This window comes from Tyto alba, unplaced genomic scaffold, assembly GCF_018691265.1.
Source record: "Tyto alba isolate M040663 unplaced genomic scaffold, T.alba_DEE_v4.0 Super-Scaffold_1, whole genome shotgun sequence".
In the NCBI taxonomy this organism is placed as follows: Eukaryota; Metazoa; Chordata; class Aves; order Strigiformes; family Tytonidae; genus Tyto; species Tyto alba.
In genome coordinates, this window is record NW_024881261.1 from 17828939 (window position 1) to 17843972 (window position 15034).

At 36.9% G+C, this 15034-nt stretch overlaps 1 protein-coding gene and 1 long non-coding RNA gene across 2 annotated transcripts in view; one reads left to right on the plus strand and one right to left on the minus strand.

Annotated features, from left to right (window-relative positions):
• Positions 1 to 436: 436 nt before the first annotated feature.
• On the minus strand, positions 437 to 2949 carry LOC116962177. Its single transcript, XR_004407407.1, has 3 exons — positions 2847 to 2949; positions 1603 to 1677; positions 437 to 528 (listed from the first exon to the last, which is right to left on the minus strand). It is a non-coding gene; the product is annotated as an uncharacterized LOC116962177 (long non-coding RNA).
• A 258-nt stretch (positions 2950 to 3207) lies between these two features.
• The window catches only part of BLNK (B cell linker), a 105446-nt gene continuing 93619 nt past the window's right edge, over positions 3208 to 15034 (plus strand). The window contains 3 exon segments of the mRNA XM_042792125.1: positions 3208 to 3307; positions 7284 to 7501; positions 12227 to 12289. Of these exon segments, the coding sequence (XP_042648059.1) occupies positions 7427 to 7501; positions 12227 to 12289 (138 nt within the window). The 5' untranslated portion in view covers positions 3208 to 3307; positions 7284 to 7426.

Sequence of the window (15034 nt, forward strand, 5' to 3'; positions counted from 1 at the left end):
ATGAGAAAAAGTATATTTTTAATGCATGGTTAGTTGTGGGAAAATCTGTCTAGAATAATGGCTGAATCTGTTGCCAGATTCAAAGAGCAGGTCAAACTAACAATCAAAAGCCATATAAAAAGATTTTTAGAACACTGAGTGATAATACAAAGAGCAACTGTCCTGAAGACAATAGTTTTTATGCTGTGTATCCAATCTCTATGACACAAGTGGACAAAAAAAACCCAGCATTTGGCAATAATCAAAATTCAGCTGAAATGACATTCTCCAGGAATGGGTTGAAAAAGTGAAATAAAGAAAGGGGTATATTTATGCAGTAAAGTGGATGTAGTGGAAGTGATTTAAAGGTGACAGACTTCAAATCCATGTACAACAACAGTCTCCTTGGTATAGTAACAGTTCTAACCATTCTTACCAAAGTTTTTTGGGTCTGGGGTTTGGTTTTTGTGGGATTTGTTCTCTCCCATTTGAAGCTTTTTCAGGTCTGGGTCTTTTGCCATCACAAGAAGGAAATGCATCTGTTTAAGGCTACACAGAGAGAAAATTCAATTAAGTAATGCAAATAGATGTTATTTGTTCTTTACCATGAACAGTTAATCATTTTTCAGTAACACAGTCTAGATGCCAGAATGCTCCAATAAATTTTATGTTGACTTGGGAGCTTAAAGAAGTTCTATGGATTTTTGCTCTGTATTACAATTTAAACAGTGCACAAAAATGACGACTACAACATGCAGTTAGTAGAACTGGAAAGATACTGTTTACTGAAGAAAAAAAAAAAAAAAAAAAACAAACAGAACAGACATCTACAAACCTCACATGCTAATGTTATGACATGAAAGCTTTCATAACATTTGGGCAACCATTGATATATTAAGGCTTCCTATGGTTTTCCCTGCTACAGTACTAAATCCTCTCATAGAAACGAGGATGGAGGAAAACACTAGGACAGAAAATAAGATTTGCAAAAATCCATGAAGTATTTAGGTAGGCACAGTTCTCTTTGGCCTCTGAAAAACTCCCTAATTTACTTACCTAATCATAGAAATTAATCTACTTCAGTCAAAGGGAACCTAAGACTCCCAAATTCCATTTTCATACCTCATATAATTGGCTGGCATAATAGGAAAAAAAAAAGAGAGAAAATGCCACTGCAACTCAAAAAACAATAGTACATTGTTTACACTGTTGGAGTATATGTTGTCATACGGAAACAGTTACAACTCTTAATCCTCACTTCTGCAATACTATGAAAATGTTGTCGAGTCTGCTATGTTCTGAGTTACAATCAAACTCTGAGATAGGTCACACCATTACAAAAGTTGTTATGAATCCAGAATTACACTTTTATTATTGTAAGAGCAAATGTCAATTTTAAGCAATACATCATTGCTCTATAAAAAGAAGTGATTTTTAATACCTTCTTGTTGCATGATTTTTAGAATTTCAACAAGAACTTCCAAAAAAAACTAATATTGAAAACCAAAAAGCAATTTAATGATAAAGGCACATGCCAGAATGTAGTTAAGCTAAACAGTCTGAAGTACATAATTTCTTTCTGCAAAAATATTTTTGTAAGAATCTCCTTCCCTTAGTGCATACCTGTGGTATCGTTGGAAAAGCCTGTGCAACTTCTCTCACAGATTCATTCAAAGTCCACTCAAGTCAGCATGGCTCCTGAAATATTAGTAAGTGAAAAACAGGAGGGAGTTACAGATCCACACCTTAGTAGAAAAAAAGGAAGTAAATAATAATTATGGGAGAAAACTGAAGTATTTAATCACTCTTCAGGGAAAAGATTGTGAACAGATGCTTAACTTTGATATCAGCTATGGCAGGATTAGAATATTTATTATCAATATTAAGGTGGATTAAAAATTTAAATAAGAATGGCATAATGAAATTCTCCATACAGATTATGTAAAGAACTACCCAAAGCATTATCCTTGAACTCCGAGTCCTATGAATTCAGGATTTAACATAGGTCAGTAAAATCATAGTAACTAGAGAAAGGCAAACATCCATCCTTTAAGATGAGTGGGGGAAGGAGGACAGCAAACTACAGAATAGTCAGCCCGACTTCAACTGTCACAAATATACTGAAGCAGATGTTGGGCCTCAATATACTTATAAATTATTTCTTTAATATTGCAATAAAAACTAATGTGTCAGGAACAAACTCTGTCAATCCAGCCTCATTTCAGTCCTCGATATGATAGCTACGTAGTAGGTAAGGGGCACAAAGTACATATCACTAAGGCTTTTGATGGAGTCTCATATAAAAAAAAAAAAAAAATCACATACAAACTAGAGAAATGTGATGAAAGTACCATATATTGTAAGTACTCATCTGACTCACACTGAGAAAGTATCTGTGAATCACTTTCAAACTCAATGGGTATTTCAAGTAGGGACCCATAGGAATTTGCTCTGGCCTGAATTATTTTCAGTATTTTGTTAATAAGCATGTTTCTAAAGTACATCAGGATATCACTGAGACAGAAGTGGTTACCACAGAATAAAAAATAATATATTGGGACCAGTTTGGCCACCCTATTTTTCAGTTAAGATGGAGCCAAATTGAAGATTGTGCCCAGAATGAAAAGACAAAACAAGAGTTTCCTAAATAACTACTCATGAACAAATGTTAATGAAACTGGGTTTGCTTTTTCAGGAAAGAGAGGATGTCCAGGTACAGCCCACCTGGTGCTTAGACAGCAATTATCCTTACAAACAGGCACGTTCTCTTGCACACTCCAGCAGTATAGCACAGAATTTATTATTTATTATTATTGTGCTGTGCCACCCAAGGACATGGTAAACCTGATGCTTCCCCAAGAACTCACAGGAAAACAGGTTATCAAACTGATTTCCAAGACTGAGTCAATTTGCTCTAGTTGTATTTGATCCTGCTTCTCTGCTGAAGCTCTGCCTAGACCTCCTGAGGTCCCTTCCAGAGACTATGACTTCTGTTGATTCTGTTTTTATTTTTATTTCCTGTTAAATGAAAAAAGACAAAACCAATTAGCAAAATTTTATCACACTTCTAGACAGACAGCTCTAAGTAAGCCTTCATTTTCTGACATTATTTGTAGACTTACTTAGACTATGAGATTATTCTAGCTTTTTTCTTTAAGAATGTTTTTCTTCCACCCACCATGAATTCCAAGCCTGTCAATCATACTAGCAACAACAAAATACATATGGGACAGTTTAAGGAGGAAGAGCTGACATGAGAAACTGCTCCTTTAACTTCTTTGAAACCAACTCCAACATGTGTGCCTGGGAGAAGAAAGATAAGCATATGGTAAGTCATATTACTTTCATTATTTTAGTATAAAATGGGCAAAAAAAAAACAGTGACAATGGTTCGTATTTTACATACAGTGATTCTTCATTGAGCTATTGTGTTCAAGTATATTTCTCTGAGAGCAGTATTCCAGCATTACATCCAGTAAAATAAGTTGTTTGCAGCTGCTACAGGTTTTTGAAAACAACTTGACTTTGAAAGTTTTGAAATAAGTTTAATACATTCAGTGCTTATGCTCATGAAAATATATACTTCTATTTAATAAGAAAGGCCAGTGGTATGATCTAGGAACCAGTTTTTATACTGCTTATTAACTATTTCTATGAAATCACAAATTGAGAACTTACTTTATGAAACTCCTAGACCTGTAAGGCTGTAAAAACATGCCCTTTATGTGGCTTGCATATTTCAGACTGTAGGAAAAAGAATTCATTCAAATACATACTCTAAAGATATGTTAACTCTGATTTATGTACAAGTTATACATAAGAACAAATTTCTGTTTAGAGGTCAAATTACCTGCTGTATAAAACACACATATCAACTAAGTTTTCTCTGGAATCTGGTAGTTCTCAAGTACCAGATGTCATTTTTGCTAAGGGCTCCAGAAAAAATAAATTTCTTAACATATAGAATCAGATTTCTACCTTTGAGGAATGAAATTGTAGAGTACAGATGAAGTGTTGATGGCTCCAGTTAGATACAAGTTTAAAATAAAAGATTACATTCTTCACATACCCAAACATATTTTTAAGTCGGCCAGCATTCATGCCAGGTCAAGAGGCTCCAGGAAATATTCAGTAGCAAGTGAGCATGACCTGCCCAGGGCTAGTGCTTTTTCTGATTTAAGTCTTTATGATCTGCTAGAAAGGTACACGTTGGCACCTGAATGTTTGGAAAGAAACAGCATCTGTGGCCTGTCTTTGTCTGGTGGATTCTGGAAGCCTCAGTATACCACTTAAGGATCCCACCACCGTAGCCCACACAGACAATGTATGCTCAGGTGCTCATATTTACTTGAATTGCCATGAAAGATGATGCACTGCATAGAGTAACTACAAGTATGAGGGTACTAAGTAGAATTTGTAACCGAATCTGGGGTCCTCCTAGACAACAATTCTTGAAATAATCCCCTTGAGAATAGTGGAAAGCAAGTGGAAATGCATAATAATATTCTCAATTTTCACACTTGAGGGAAAACTACAGCATTGATCAGGCCAACATCAATATCATCATCAAGAGATTAGCTGCAGGATCTCAGATAAGCCTCCACATGTCCCTGTTTTAAAATATTTTTTTGTCAGTTTTGTAACTTTTAATCTGACTAAAACACAAATGGGCAAAGTATTTCTTGCAAGCTACATTCCCTGTGGTTCAACCACCTCTGCTACAGCCCCTTTGGGAACACAAAACTGAACATGACCTTCCCAAATAGATCTCTGTCTCACTCAGTGGAGAGAGGTGAGCTGCATAAAAATTGGCCTCTTGAGAGTACTGTCCTGAGGACCCAGAATACAAATGAAGGCAATGTCAACACAGACAACAATAGGAGAATTTGCCAGAAGTTAGTGTTGGGGGACAGCAATCAGAGAGAAGCCAAGTGGGAGAAGGAGGAGGCCTGGGCACAGCAAGGTGGGTAAACTGGCAGGGCAGAGCTTCAGCTCTCACTGCAGACTACCAAGAATAGTAGCAATATAACAGCGGAGGGCAGCAGGCAGCAAGAAGCAGCATCTTGCATGACAGTATTTCTGAAAAAGCTTGTGGCCTAAAGGGAAATCGTAGGAAGAAGAGGAGCAGGTACTGCTGGCAGCATGTACTGAATTGCAAAATCCCTTAAAAACTGTTTTTAATCTGCCTATGAGATGTTCTGAACGAGAACTGCTTAATCCTGATCAGTAACCAAACTCAGCCCACACTGAAGAAATAACAGCATTGCTGTGCTTCACTTTATTCATGTTTCATACCTGATGCCATCTGTTATCTTGTTGTTTCCCCTAAGCAACCATTACACCTCTACCTCACCTATATCTCCCACCCAGCTGCTTCCCACCTCCACCACACATGAAGACACTACTACTGACACAATCCCTCCTGTACTCAAAGTAGCCAAGCGGAATTTCTTAAGGACTACGTGTACCTCTCTCTTCTGGTCCTACACACAGTGGAAGCTAGTATCACTCTTTCCCATCATCCAGGGAGATGTTGCCCCCCTTGGAACAACTCACAGCACACACTATGAAACACTATGAAATTCAGCATAGATTTTCTTACAGTGTCACAGCCAGGCAGGCACCTGGAGATTATTCTGAGGAGGGCAAATTTAAGATGCAAGGGGTTCTATCTCAATTCTGCATTTCTGAAATTCCAAGACTATGAGTTTTGGCAGATTCAACGCTCTGCAAAGTTACATGATAGCAAAGAGTTAACAGTATTCATTAGCAACAACTGACCTGTCAGTCACTTAACAGCAAGAACACATGCAGGAAATGTGAAAAAAGATAGCAGATGAAACATTTCAACTTAGCTGAAGTCCATTTTAATCTTTGAACATGTGCCCCAAATCTGTTTTGCACTGAGAAATAAAACAGGAAGAGTACTTGGAAAGCAGAATATAACATTCCTTGGACTCCAGCCTTTTATGGAAGCTTTCATATTTGTCCTGTTGCAGTAACTCAGAACTGCTGAGCAAAATAATCTGGGTTTGTTTCAGCAGCTGCAGCTGCATCTTTGCAATTTTATTGCCCATTCTATAAAGCAATGGCTTTCAAACATTTCCCCCTTGCTCCATTTTTGAATACATGCCCTGCCTCCTTCTCCAATTTAATAATTGCTTATGCTGCTCCTCTTAAACTGGAAGTGTATTTCTGTGTTAGAGGTGAAGAGGCAGAGAAGGGCTGCGAGTGGGGCAGGGATGCAGCTCGGAGAAGACGGGTGGACAGGGAGAGGGTTGGGAAGGGGCAGAAGTGTCCATCCTGAGCCTCCTTGGCTCTGCTGCCTCTCAACTCTGAGCTCCAGCCCGCACTAAAAGCATGTGTCTCCAGCCTCCTGCAGCCAAGGAGCGATTCCTGGCTGTCCCTGCACGGTCCACTGCACATCTCCCTCTTTAAAGGATAATGGTCATGGCTTCAAAGTGGGGAATCTTTGGTATAACATATGTGATATGCATATATGCAGCATATGTAGAAGCCACATACAGACTGTTAAGTCCCTTAATTCAAAATGGTTGAAGACTGGGAGAATACCACGGAAGTCTTACATGCTTGCCCTGCTTCTATACAATTTTCTAGGTAGCTCACTTCTGACCACAGTCAGTAAAGACTATGCTGGGCTGGATGAGCTTGTGGTCTGACTCAGTACAAGCATTTTATGTTAGCCCTACCTTTTGAAAAGATAATGTAGCACTGGAATGAATGTATTGACAATTTGTTCTTTGGCAGTAATAATAATGACAGGGGGAGAGGGGGAAAAAAGAACAAAAAACAAACAAACCAAATGAAACAAAAAAGAAAACCACTTTAGATCATACATCACCTTAGAGTAATTGAGTGACCTGTTTAACCCCAAAAGTATGATGCCCGAACTTGACAAAGAATGAGATTATATGATGTGACAATACGGAAGTAGGAGTTCTGCAGCTGAGCTTTATTTTTTCTGTCTAAACACCACAGCACAGTAGGTCAAAACGCACAAATCAGTCAAATGCAATCTGAAGGAATATCCAAGCAGCTGGATCAAGGAGTTTAAGGCAGGCAAGAGACAGCTATCACTAATTGTTTTTGAAAAATAGTTTAAACCTTTAAACCTCTAAGATGCTGATGACTCAGAAATAGTTTATACACTGATTTTCAGCAGAATTTATCTGATGTCAGTAATGACAGATATTTGCATATGTTGATTTAACAATTTACAGTTTCCTTATACTGGAAACAGTCACTCAGAAGACTACTGTTACTTCCTAAATCACCCTTTATAGGCATTTACTTTAAGTGAGCAAACCGGAAAAAAAGTTGCAAAAAGGACTTCCTCCTAGGATTTCTACTGCAGCTCAGTAACAAACAGTGAAGCAACGGTTTAGTGTTACTCCTACAGATCAAGTCTTTCTCACTGGACAGCAACATGGCTGCAAAACTACCATTTCAAGAGGAGTTTGAGAACTGGACAGCTTTTCAAGTTGCAGATCTCCTAAGACAGGTACTGAATGTCTGTGTTTCAGCTAGCAGAAACTCTTACTGGATTTATCTTTGAAAATCAGATATGTTATCCTAAATCTAGCACAGATACTCAAAAGTACTGAAAACAGATTAGTCAGCAATTGTCACCCCCAAGAACTTATTAATATTACTTGACTTTCTTGGTGCTCTCCTGTTTTTTGTAGAAATTTAATTCATAGTAGAAGCTGCTAGCTAAGATCTCCTACATGGCAAATCACATAAAAATATTAGCTCACAGGGATATTTCTTATAATAGAAGAGTTATTTCATGCCCCAATTTATTTCCTGCTGGGAAGAAATAACCATTTCAGTGAAAGTGGCTCAACTTTATATTTGAATATTGCTTTAAAATTTACAGTTTGTCAATAAGAATCTACTGTTCATCTTTTCTTCTCAATTCATATATACCCACAGTAGTTTCTAGATATTGCTTAAGTCTAAGGTACCTGAGCTTTCTTTTTTTTTAATCATTCCTTTGTCTGCTTATGTTTCCTAGTTCTGCAATGTCTTTTCCAGTATATGTAAAATAGCCTGAATTACACAAAATATTCCAGACTTTTCTTCAGTCATCCTTTCACTACTTGAATAATCTCCTCCAAGATATATAAAATATATCCTCCATGATATATCCTTTTTTGATAACAGATTTCTTCTTGTAACTTCCTGAATACTATGACTCAGATTTTAGAATTCTACCTGTAACTAACTTACACAATAATGTCTATCCACTGCATTTTGATGTATAGTCTCATTTTACCTTCTTTTCTTCTTTTTTTTTTTTTTTTAATGCAAGTTTCTCTATATAATTTTCTGTATAGGATATTTCTGTCTTGTTTTTATCCTACTCCTAACTGTAGAAGCACCAATCTTTCTCAGTACCTGCTTTCCACCAACAGTGAGAATTTATTGTTATTAAGGTTTCTTGTCATTTTCAACTGAAGGAACATACAATCTTCAGGGAAAATAATACAGTGTTATGAAGTATTTCTACAACAGTTCCTTTTCTAGCCACATAAAAGTAGGAAAAAGTTTAAAATGTTCATTTTGTATTATTATTTTTTCATTTTGCCTTGTGCATAAATACATTTGATCATTCATGTACAATTAAAACAAAACAAAAAAAAAAAAAAACACCAAAACAAACAAAGCCAACAAACCATAAACAGTTTTACAATGCAGATGTATCATGGGTGGACCATCATCCTCACATGGAAAAAGCCAACCTGTTCCATGGAATTAATTCATACCATAGTGACAATGTATCAGCTAAACTGAATTTATTACTGTGAACAGCTACTCAGAGGATTAAAGTCAGACTAATTAATATAAGATATAATGATTTTAAAGTACCCTGCAATTCTACAGCAGAATACAAGACAGAAAATTAGTAACAATTGTTCAGCAACTCAGAGGCTTCCAGGGAAATTTCGTCATGCATGCCTTAACTGCTGGCTTTGTACTTGTTAAGAGAGAGTCTTCCAACTTTATAGAAAGCTGTTAATTCCTATGCTTACACTTACATCACTGATTAAAGCAGCTAAGTGATCTAATTACTACAGTATAACCAACATTAAGTGCTTGGCCATTCTGTGTATCAAAGACTAGCACTGAGGAGTAGCAGCCATTTGCCTGCAGCCCCCATGTACAGAGCTGTTCAACTCCTGCTACCAACACTCCAGAGAGAGCCAGAGTACCAGGTACTACCATCATTTCCACAATCAGCCAATGTGCCAGGGGATGTTCTGGATCCTCCCCTCTCCCCCGCCCCCTCCCAAGACTGGGCATATATGTGCATGAACTCTAAAATAACGCTGTTTCAGAAACAAGCATTCAAATCTGCCAGAACTGGAATTACCTCTATAACCTCATTTTGCTCCCTTTTACATACAGATCATGATAGTCTAATCATTTCTTCATGTACTACCTTTTCCACTCACAAAAAACTGCCTCTCTAATGCAGAGAAACCAGTATGTTTGTGCAATACTCTGGGCCATTACAGAAATTGTAAGGTGTGCAAGGCCAGGGCTTGCTGAAAAAGAGACCCTGAATTAATGGTTATGTTAATTTAATTCTGGTTTGAAATATCAGATTCTGTCACTGCCCCAGCTCAGAATTTTTACCAGAAGCCATTCAAGTCACACAGAAAAAAACCTGACATTCCTTGAGTACTTGACTTGAAATTCCAGGCTCTGATTTGCAGAAGTAGTGAGAGGAGAGAGTTGCAACCACAGTGGCAGCTCTGCTGAGAAGGTACAAATGCCAAAATATTGAATATGAAAATATACATGTATATATCACAGATCCTAAATAGCTGTAGTTCGGCATCCAAAACCACTGGATACTGTATGAGTTTTATTTCTCATGAACCTCAACTTCTCTTACTAATAGAGTTTTCATTTCACAGGGTGGTCATAGAAAAAGCAATTAATGTTTCTGAAGCACTCAGACAATTAAAAAGAATGTTGTAGAACAGCTCAGAAAAAAGAAAAAAAAAAAAAACAAAAACAAAAACACAAAAACCAACATTCTGGGTTCAGAGGAAGTTTGAATACTGTGTAGTACAGGTATACAAGATAGCAGACAAGAAGCACTAAACAGAACACAATATACGTAACAGCAGTTCAAGAAAGTCACATCAATTTTATGTGCTGTGACTGAGGCCGGGTCTTAATATGTACATTCAACACATACGGTCATATATACAGTGCAATTTTAGTATTTTCTTAACAGTCTTAATGATGTTTCCAAAGCAGATCTGTATGTCATAAGTACAGAAGTTATTAACTAGCCATTCTGCAAAGCATTTCCAGCCTCATGAAAGGCATTTTGTATAATATCAGTAACTTCACTACTAAAAAATAATTAACACTATTGATTTTGCTTTTTTCCTCATAATTAAATTAAGATGATAATGGAAACCTGCTAGCCATGTGCATGCATTCCCTTGTTATCTTGCATCTAAGCTATAATTGTAACAACACTGAGATATTCCATGTTGCTTCAGAGTTTATCTATTGGTCTCTGTTTACCACGTAGTCTAGTCCCTCTTCCCAGTACTGATCTTAATGCTATGGAGTTAAAGTAAGAAAATTAAAGTTTCTGTGGTCATCACTAAGCAGCACTAGTGAGACATCTGCCTGTCCGACAAGCCAACCATGTGAAAAGTCAAGTTTTCTCTTACGCATAAGTTACATGATTGATTAACAGCAGAAGGCCAAGTATAAAAGCAGGTCAAAGACAATAACCAGAGATAGAGCCAATATCTAGAAATAGATGGGCAAAAGCCAAGAGCAGAAAGTGTGCATTACCTTAATCCTTTGCTCCTCTATCCACATCAGTGCAACTGATGGGAAATTAACACATCCCTCAACCAACCATTTGTCCAACACCCACAGCAACCCTCTCTGAGTTGTGATCTATTCTGTACTACAAACAAGCAGCGCTCTCCCAATTATAGTATCAAAGGACAATTTATAAACTCAAGCAGATTGGCATATAGGCTAAACTGTCCAAAAGTATGTCTGAATATGAAATTTTCATATCAAAAAAATAGATAAAATACACTTTGACTGGTTTTAAACATGATAAATTTTAAGTATTTTAGAAATAAATAATTATATTAGAAAAGTCACAAATTATTCTCATAGAAATATTTATTTTTACTAATATTTCTCTGTTAGTCTCTGAGTTGGTCATTACAGTCTCTGAGTTGGTCAATACAGAAATTTACAGCTGAGCATTACAAATACTAAAACTCATTTCAGGAGTGGTACATTCTTAAAGAAAAGATATCTAAATTTTTTCCCTCTCTTCATGCATAACAATGTAATGTCTTTGAAAATCCAGGCTAAACCATCTAACACACTGAGCTTTTTATGACATTTTCAGTCCTGCTCCATTCCTTTTCAATAAAGGAAATTCAATGTGTCCACTTTTTTTTCCAAATTACTATTTCATTTCTGTCAAAGAGATATCATTTCTGGATATTCCTGTTTCATTTTAATTTATATGAACATCAACTTTGTTTAAAAACACCACCATCATAACCACGTTACAAAAAAGAATTCCCGTTTTGGAACCTGAATTCTTTCCAGGAATTCCCATCTACCACAGGAACTGCAAGACACACTTAAACCCAAACATCTGGTGCTGAAGCCAAGCAGCAGCCAGTGTATACAGAGGTTGGTAAGCAGGCACGTAACAGAGTGTTCTTAGATAGCCTTAATTTTCCAGCAGTCAGCGATACAACCTTTTCTTGAGATGATGGCATGGCTACTAATGGACTTTTGTCACATTTTGACCTTTTAACCAATTTCTAATGCTCACCCCCTCTTATTCCATAGCAATTAAAGTTCCACAGCATATTTCTGTTAGGATCCTTGTTCAATTTATGTTACATTTGCTGCTTCATAATTTCACCTTGTCTACTCCATTCACAATTGTATCAGCCCTTATCCCCTGCAATCTTTCTCCCTAAGAAAGAGGTAATACTGTGTCTTCTCTCTTATGTGGAAGTCACTACCTATCTCTAAGCAGTACAGTTATCCTGTCCAATATTCTTTTTCTAATTATCCATGCCAAAGCGTATAAAGACTTTTACAACCCTAAGTATTTGAGTATGGAAATATTAATTAGTTTGTTTACAAATGTCAATGAAACAAATGTTTCATACTATTATAATAATTCTATTTTTTCTCACCTCAGTTAGGAATGCCTGAATCTGCTGTGGTTGTAGAAAAATTGGGCATGAATGGATCTCATTTCTTGGTAAGCACATATTTCATAAGAGCTATCATTCAAGCATATTTCAGCATGAGGTTTGCATTCCTTACAGTGCCAGAAAATAATCCGACATTTTCCTTCTTCCTACACACTTCATCAGTTGCTCTGAATTCCCATTTTAGTGGGTTGATTTACATCTCTGACTCAAGGAAGACCCTATACAACAGAAATCCCAGCCAGCTCTTCTCCCACTGCATGCAGATATGTAGAATCAGCCATAACCACACAGCTGTGGCAGGCATTATCTGATGAAATATAACTTAGAAGGGTTTGTGGGATTTTTTTAAAGAAAATATATATTTTAAAGCCATTGTTTATGTAAAAGTTTTTTCATAAAACTTGCATGATTAAGAAAACTTACTAGTACAGATTTCTACATTAATTTTACAATAAATGTTTACAGATACCAGGAACAATATCTAAAAAATCTGATAATTTCCTTTGTTGACCTCTGTAGATTATTTTTTTTTTGCATGACAGTGTGGTTAATTCATTGCAACTAACTAGAAGAGCACAATTCCTCTACCACTCATTCCATTTGTGTAGCTATTGAAGTAAGAGACCTTTAAGATCTATTTTAAATGTAAAATAATCGTTATAAAGTATTTATGCACTGCAGAGAAGTTTTGTTAAACAATGAAGTGTGAAGCAAACATAACTTTCCTGTATGCATCAGGAGTTATACCAGCTGTTTATGTTAACAAGGGCTTCAGTCCTGCAAAGTGATTGATTAGACCACAGCTAATCAGGTTCATTCAGATTCATTGTGTTTAAGACTGCATGGCCACAGGATAAAATGGAGGTTTACTAACAATTCATGCTAGCATAGTAGGGCTAACAAAGCTGTCAAATACATACTGATTCCTGTCCCATTCGTGCATCATAAATTGAATTGCTAAAGGTGCTGTAATCTCCATTGCTGGATAAGAGGGAGTGAAGTTAAAGCTAAGGGTGAATGTCTTGACTTGTGCATGCTGCACATTAAGCTGTACAGCAGCAGTGGAAAAGGATCCGAGAAATACTTTCAGTCATTAGTGGTAATGTTAATCAAAACACAAGTGAAAAAAGCAAGGGGAACAACGGATGATATCTGGTGACGATCTGCAACCCAAAGGCAGTATGATTACAAATGAAAGCTTTTGCTAGTCCTCCAAACTATATATTCTCTTTAACACATCTTTAGATTATTTTGCACTGCAGAAACCACGGTAGTACACGTGCGATAGCAATGAACAACATCCATTTTTGATGGCATTGTAGAGAAAATAAGACAGGTCTCTCACACCAGTAGTAACCTTCCTATGGCTTTCATGTGTTCTTTAATTGAATTGTTCAGCAGCATTGTCGACATGATAAATATGTAAAAAGGTATGCTTGAAACAGAATCAATTATGACAACTCTAAAAAAATTATTAAAGAACCTATATTATGCTCTCATTAATAGCAATATTTGAGCAACCACAAGATGTTGTTCTCCTATGTACAAACTAATATGTATATTAACCTGTAAGTAATTAAATCAATAGCCCACTGTTGTATTCTAAGCTCCTAGCCTAGTATACAAAGAAATCTATACTATTCCAGGAATTAAAAGTTCCATCTCTGTTACAAGGTGTCTGATTTAGAAAGCATACCCTTAGTGGATCAACTTAGTATATGATGGAGTAACCAGAAGGCTAAGGTACATACTTTCACTTAGAAAATCTGAGTTTCTGTCTATAGCACTCAAAGTGTGATTCCCTAACTGGATCTACTGTTTGTGTAGAGGTGTCTGGAAATCCAAACTCCAAAATCCCAATTCTCTTACCATGTCTGTTTATTACCTTCAGCAAGAACCTTAGGTTTTGCACCTCAATCATTCAGTTATAAGGGGCATATGATTTACTTCACTACACTCTGCAAAGTCTTAACAGAAGTTCAATATCACCTTTGAACATTGAGCTAAAAGTCACTAGAAAAAAGCTGGTGATCTATCATTTGACAGCAGCGAACAAAAAAAACAAACCCAAACCCATAAAACAGAAAACACTTGAGCAAGCCTGATGCTGTCTACTAAATAGGAGTGGCAGATTTACATTCAGACATAGATTTTTAAAAAGAAAATACACTTTTGCCACTATATGTGTATGCATAGAGACACTATGCACATGTGCAAATCTCATGATGTATGTACAGCGTTTCTATGTGTCTCCCTGATGTTAGGTGGATATTTAGATACAGATCTGGTTTTGCTATGAGATCTGTTAGGTATGACTGGACAGAAAATTCTTTCTAGTCCCGCAGATAAAGAAGAAAGCAACTCTCTGTGGTGTCTACCATGCAAATTTAATGAATTTTCCCCCATTGCACATCCAGAGGTACAAAATTTTCTGTTTTACCTTTGCACAGCTTGAAAAACTGTCTTCCATCAATGGGTGTTGCTGCAGAAAGCACGTTAGAATGTCTGTGAGGCCTGAGAGTATGGCCTGAGGAGAGCTAACTCGATGACTACCATCAGCCCTTCACAATTCTCAGACAAGCCCTTCTCACCATAAAACTCCTCCAGCCTGCCCCAAACCTCTGACACAGCGTTGACACCTTAAGTATATGCACCACAGGCTTTTTATATTAGTGACAGATGCCAAAATTCAGAGGCAACACCCCTCTGAGGTGGGCAGTGAGCTGGCCCACTGGCAGGCACATTTACTGGAAAGCAATGTGTACAGCCAGAGCACTGCACATTTATCACAG